We start from the raw sequence: 5,866 nt of genomic DNA on the forward strand, positions 1-5,866 counted from the left end.
TTGCATTATGAAAGTGCGTCGTTTCCTGGACTATCAGACTTTTTTTTCTAAAACCGATATCACGAAATCAACGACATTAAGTTTGTGCCCGCTTCAGAAAGTTATCAAAGACATTCTCTTTAGGCAAAGAAAAATGAAAATAAGCACAACACTCTATTTTAATTTTTGAAAAATTAGTTATAGCTAAATAGCACCAAGTTATTTCGGTTTCCCATCCCAAGTAGAGGTAACGGCGGTGCATGCAACGTTAGTTCGTTAAAATTTCAACTACAAAATTCAAAGATATAAAATTGCATTTCAGTTTAATCCGTGTATTACTTCCTAGCAACGGCGATGCTGTTTTTGACTTAAAGCTTGGGTTAAATGAGCATTTATATTTAAACAATGTACGCAATAACAATCATTCGAAAAATAATAATAATCACATGTTACTATTGATAAAAATATACGCAAAAGACTAGATAACGAATAATGGAAAATATTTGCCACGGGCCATTCCCGCCAGATTCTATAACTACCGAATTCCCTGACTGTATACCTGGTAATGAATATGTAAAACTTCTGGATTGGCCCTATGCATCCAAGGTAAGGACGGTAAAAGAAATTTTTACCCGCAACATTTAACGATTCATGTGTAATTTACTGTCACGTTCAATTGCCGAAATCAGTTGAGTAAGTACATTCACAGCTATCCCATCTTTATTCATAGCTCCATTTATTCAGTGGGCCGCACAGCATTCGAAAACGTAGTACCAGCAAATACGATCACTTACAAGTTTTTTACTCATTTATGTTTTCACCGACCGCACCCCAACCATATTCTCCTCATATATATTATCCACACTATCTCCTCATCATTATATATATATTTTAGATAGTGGCAATTGAACGAGAAAAGACGACTGATCCACGAGAATGGATGTTCGAAGTAACAGAAGAGCCACCGCCAGCTAAAGGTTTAAGAATCATTTACAAGCCGGTCTTGCCTTTCACAGAAAACTATGATTATTTTTATTTAAAGACAGCTACAAAAGATCGCATCACACTGAACATTAAAGGATCAACTGTTGGTAAGAGGTTTTCTAGAGAATTTATACATCTTTAGAGCTATCATTTAAAAAAAAAAAATTGTAATATTAAGGTGATCATCGAAATGAAGTGCATAGTAATGGGATACTAATACTGTTCAATCTCCTTGTTTATTAATTTTTTTTTTTGTTCCACAAAACTTGATTACATAAAATATTTCTTACCCCCCTCCTCGTGTGGTCCCTCCATTGAAGAATTTTTTTTTTCAATTACTAAAAGCAAAACTTTCTATTTCAGGACCTAACGTTTTTTTCAAAACAGACCACCTGGTATTTGACTGTAAGGATTGTCAAGCTACAAAGAAAAAGATTATTATGGAAAATAAGGGTTTGATGGACACCCTTTTCTGTTTCGATATCGACAACTGTTGTTCGGACGTCGATATATGTCCCAGGTATGGAACCATTGAGATGAACGGAAAGATAGAATTGATGGTCACCTTTCATCCAACACGAGCGTCCTTTACTTTCAGAAAAATATTTTGTATTGTTCATTATCAGGTAATATAGTTCAGAAATTTTATGAGAATATAAAGTAGTAGAATAGAGAAGCTTGATGGTATTTTTATAATTCGGAATTGAAGATTTTTAATTTTTTTAAACTCGTTGCTAAGATAACTCTATTGTTTATTTTTTAATGTTAAAAAACAACCCTTATGTTACTCTAAATATGAAACTTCACTCTCTAGGAACCAATTTTTATAACGATTCGAGCCAATTACAAGAAGATTTCGGCTTTTACGGAATTCAACGACTACATACACTTTCAAGTGCCGTTTTCTGAATACCCCAACAAGTTCGAAGCCTACATACAGGACGTTGCTTCCGTCCTCTTCGTCGAGAAACCACCCTTGCTTTCACTCGACAGGAGGTACATCGATTTCGGAATGGTCGACGCTACGAAGGGTGGACGTATTGCTTCCGAACAATTCTCTATCACGAATAATGGCGACGTAAAACTGTGTATAATATGGCTGATTGGTAAGAAACAATTAACAACCATAACATAATCGAAAAATTATTTCATAAACAAAATATTACACCTAAATCGTTGTTGGTCTATTATGCACTTTTGGACTGAGCTGAATTAGACGAAGTTTTTCCGTGTTGTTGCTTAGAGGAATAAAAAAAGTTTGAACATCAACCTAGCATCTGCAATCTTAAAATAAAATGGTAGATGACAAAAAACCTAGATGTTTTGTCTGCTTTTCAATGAAAAATAGCTCAACGAATTTAAGCCTAACTATTTTTCGTAGTCATTTAGGGCCATAAAATGGTTTTTGGCTACGTAAAAGTGTTGTCAACTATCTTGAAAGAAAATGGAGCGTACTAAAATTTCATTATCCATTTCTTGAATTCGCTACCCTTCATAATATTCATTTATTGACTAAAATCATATCAACCGGTGACATTGACTACGGTAAGGGTTGGTTGAAACACTCTTGGGGAACCCCAGATAGTTATGTTCTAAATCTTATTAAAAATCGTCTTCTCTAGGAACAAAATAATTTGTAATACATCTATACCTTCATTGTTAGAAATATTTATAAATTTCAAATCCCTCACTGGTTGGGATCAGTACATTTTGCGTAGATCGAAATTAAGAATTTATATTTTACATGATAGCTGATTATTATATATATTACGGTATCTGGACGCGGTATATGAAACCTAAAAAATAAGAATCGCTAGAACTGGTTGCGAGAATTTTTTTTTCATTCATTTATTTATTTTACTTTATTTTATTATGTATGAGATCATTCATCACTATTACCTATTGCCCACAACTGTGTGGCAGATTGTAATATCTATCAATAAATAAAAAAGTTTTTCATAAATCAAATAAAAAAAAAGAAGTGGTAGAAATAACATAGCAGTAATATGGCAGCAATGGTTGAATATATCGGGAAATTAAATTCTCGAACTTCAATCAAAACATAATATATCAAAGGCACTATTAGTATATTACAATATTTTTAATAGGTAACCATTAGTAATAAACACCTCCGTAAAATAAAAAAAAATATTTAGAAGTACCACTACAAATAATGATATTAGTTGATTACTAATAATACATCGAAATTATTTATTAATTCCTAGGCCTATGAGTAGTAAACGTATCATACAATTCTATTTCTAAATTGCAAAATCATTGTAATTATCAAATATTATTGCCACGGCGCATAAGCATAGGTGTAAGGTGTACCGGACCTGAAACGAAGTTTGTTTGTTTTTGTTTAGTGGCGTAAACGACGCCATTGATTTCTTATTTATCCTTGCTTACATTTGTTTTATTATGTATATATCTATTTTCCCCCCCATATGTTCGATGTCATATTTGTGACAGCAAATCTTCCGATTTCAAAAATCGAAATACCAATTCCACTGTTTTATTGTTGTCTCCAAAGCTTTTTTAAATATTTGGCCTCAATCCCAAGCTATTGAAGTGCGACGTGAAACATGGACATCCCTCGAAGATATGCCTAATTGTCAAAGTGTTGCTACAATATTTACATTTTGGGGGCGGTTTTTTTTTTTTTTGTGAAAAGATACGAGTGAGTGAGCCTCGTGTGACCTGTTCTAAGCCAATACGATCTCCTCTCTTCGACATTTACGGTTGGAGGTACCCTAGGGCTTGACGTCCTATAATTTAATAATTTTGTATTTACTCCTCGCGCTTTAGTTCCAAAAATATTGCCATTTATCTTTTATTTTATTTTCTAGGTGGTTGCTCACTTCTGATGGAGTTAAAATCGCTGAAACAATAAGTTTGGTTCAGAAATTCGGTTAAAATTCCTAACTCACTCACTCACTCACTGTTGGGCGCTACAGTCCTTGTAGGACCTGGGCCTCTGCCACCATTCTTTCCCATGCCTCGCGGTCTCCAGCGAGACTCCTCCAATTTTCAACTCCCATTCCTCTCAAATCATCTTTCAGCCACCGACGCCTGGGTCTGCCCCTTTTCCTGTTTCCTCCTGGTGCACCATTTAGCATCCTTTTTAGGTAGCCTGCAGGGCTCCATCCTTTCCACATGTCCATCTTAGCCTATTATTCTTAATAGCACAGAGGATATTAGGCTCTCCATACAATTCCTTTATTTCGTCATTGCTTCTGATTCTCCACCTGTGCTCCTCTTTAACGGCTCCAAAGATCTTTCTTAGGACTCTTCTCTCCCAAACCAATAGAGCTCTTCTATTTTCCTTTGTTAGAGTCCATGTCTCACTGCCATACATTATAACTGGCCATAACTTAAGAACCTGCAGGAAAAGAATGGTGAAGTTTAAAATTCCTAAAACGAAGTTTAATTTGTCTGGAAATCGAGAGCAGTAGGTGCCCAGAGAGGATATATGCTGAAAGTTGAAAAAAAAAAAAAAATTTTTGGGAGAAGAGAGGGCACAAAAACATCCCATGTACCCAGTTCTACATAAAGAACTAACCAAATTCTCTTTCTATCGTATGTATTAGTGACAAGGAGGAGGGGAGATATTCACCATTGCCCCAGAGAACGTATAATTTTCACAAAACTCATTTCTTATTGCAATAACTAATTATTCCTTGACGACAACCTTCGCCCATCGTCAACTAATCTAACAGTTGAGATGATTTCAACGAAAATAAGAATAAACGTATGTTCTAGGTGAGAGATCCGAATTTACGATAGATCCTCCAAAGATAGAAATAGAAGCTAATGAGAGGATGTCTTTGTGGGCTAGATTCAAGCCAACTTTTCCAGACCAATTGCACTCGGCCAAGATCACTGCAGGGATCCATTGGGGTACCAACAACGATTTCACGGTTCCATTTCCGCTTTCAGTAGACCTATTAGGTGAATAGACTTTTGGTAAAAATCGGAATTTTATAATCAACATTTTTATCTTAATTAATTTTTTCCAGCGCACACATTCACGATAATGAGGACTGGATGGGACCCGTTCTTCAAATGCGTTGACAAAGTAATTTTGCCAGCGACAATTCCCAGCATGCCATGCTTTGGTACCTATAGGCTGATGAATACCGGACGGTTTCCGATCATATTTAAGTTTATACCTCCTTCAGTTACGTAAGTTAATGTTACGATTTACGGGGGTAAGTCAAGTTAGGCTGTAATGGAGAAGTTGCACTCTGTTTTTTACCTCCGCCAATTTCGGGAGAAATAGCTTCGATTAGTTCCAGTTGGGAGCTGTTCCAACAGAGCCAATGTAAGGAAATTTATTTTATGCGTCACTAATATCAAAGCAAGATGCCATAGATCTCCCTCCTATAGTATATATTGAAATGGATTACCTTTAAACACACAATCATTGCTTGTAGTTGTTTTTAATTTCTAATCGAATTTAAAGTTTTTTTTGTTCTCTTTTTAGTTATTGAGCGATCATAATTATCAATTACCCAGAATAATTGTCACAGTTTCATTCCTTTGAATATCACTAGTGAACCTTCATTGGAACAAATGATTGGTTATGCATTTTCGCAGTGAGGTAGCATACTTTAGAGGAATTAACAAAACATGTAAATTTTTCCAAATAATATAAGCAACAGAGTAAATGATTAACTATGCATGCATTTATCTAACACAATTCCTTGTTCAATAATAAAAAATTTAAGGCCGTTTTAGGAATTTTTTTCAACTGTTAAAGGCATCACCTCAAAACTGCAGCGACGCACCGACAGTAGTTGAAAACGTTTTTGTGCAAAAACCTCTAAATTGATTAAATCTTCTGTAATCCTCATAAGTTCCTATGTTATTAAGAGTGCTGAATTCAATGGAATCTATTTAT

The 5,866-nt window shown here is 35.0% G+C and overlaps 1 protein-coding gene across 3 annotated transcripts in view; it reads left to right on the forward strand.

The window, feature by feature from the left end:
* The first annotated feature begins 432 nt into the window (after positions 1-432).
* The window catches only part of LOC106689520 (cilia- and flagella-associated protein 65), a 24,725-nt gene continuing 19,291 nt past the window's right edge, over positions 433-5,866 (forward strand). For all 3 annotated transcript variants that reach the window (XM_014434511.2, XM_067049677.1, XM_014434513.2), the window contains exons 1-6: positions 433-585; positions 875-1,070; positions 1,327-1,589; positions 1,778-2,069; positions 4,726-4,914; positions 4,983-5,148. In XM_014434511.2, the coding sequence (XP_014289997.1) occupies positions 472-585; positions 875-1,070; positions 1,327-1,589; positions 1,778-2,069; positions 4,726-4,914; positions 4,983-5,148 (1,220 nt within the window). In that variant the 5' untranslated portion in view covers positions 433-471. The remainder of the gene's footprint in view (positions 586-874; positions 1,071-1,326; positions 1,590-1,777; positions 2,070-4,725; positions 4,915-4,982; positions 5,149-5,866) is intronic.

The sequence above is a fragment of the Halyomorpha halys genome, unplaced genomic scaffold, assembly GCF_000696795.3.
Source record: "Halyomorpha halys isolate HHAL.00 unplaced genomic scaffold, Hhal_1.1 Scaffold1387.1, whole genome shotgun sequence".
In the NCBI taxonomy this organism is placed as follows: Eukaryota; Metazoa; Arthropoda; class Insecta; order Hemiptera; family Pentatomidae; genus Halyomorpha; species Halyomorpha halys.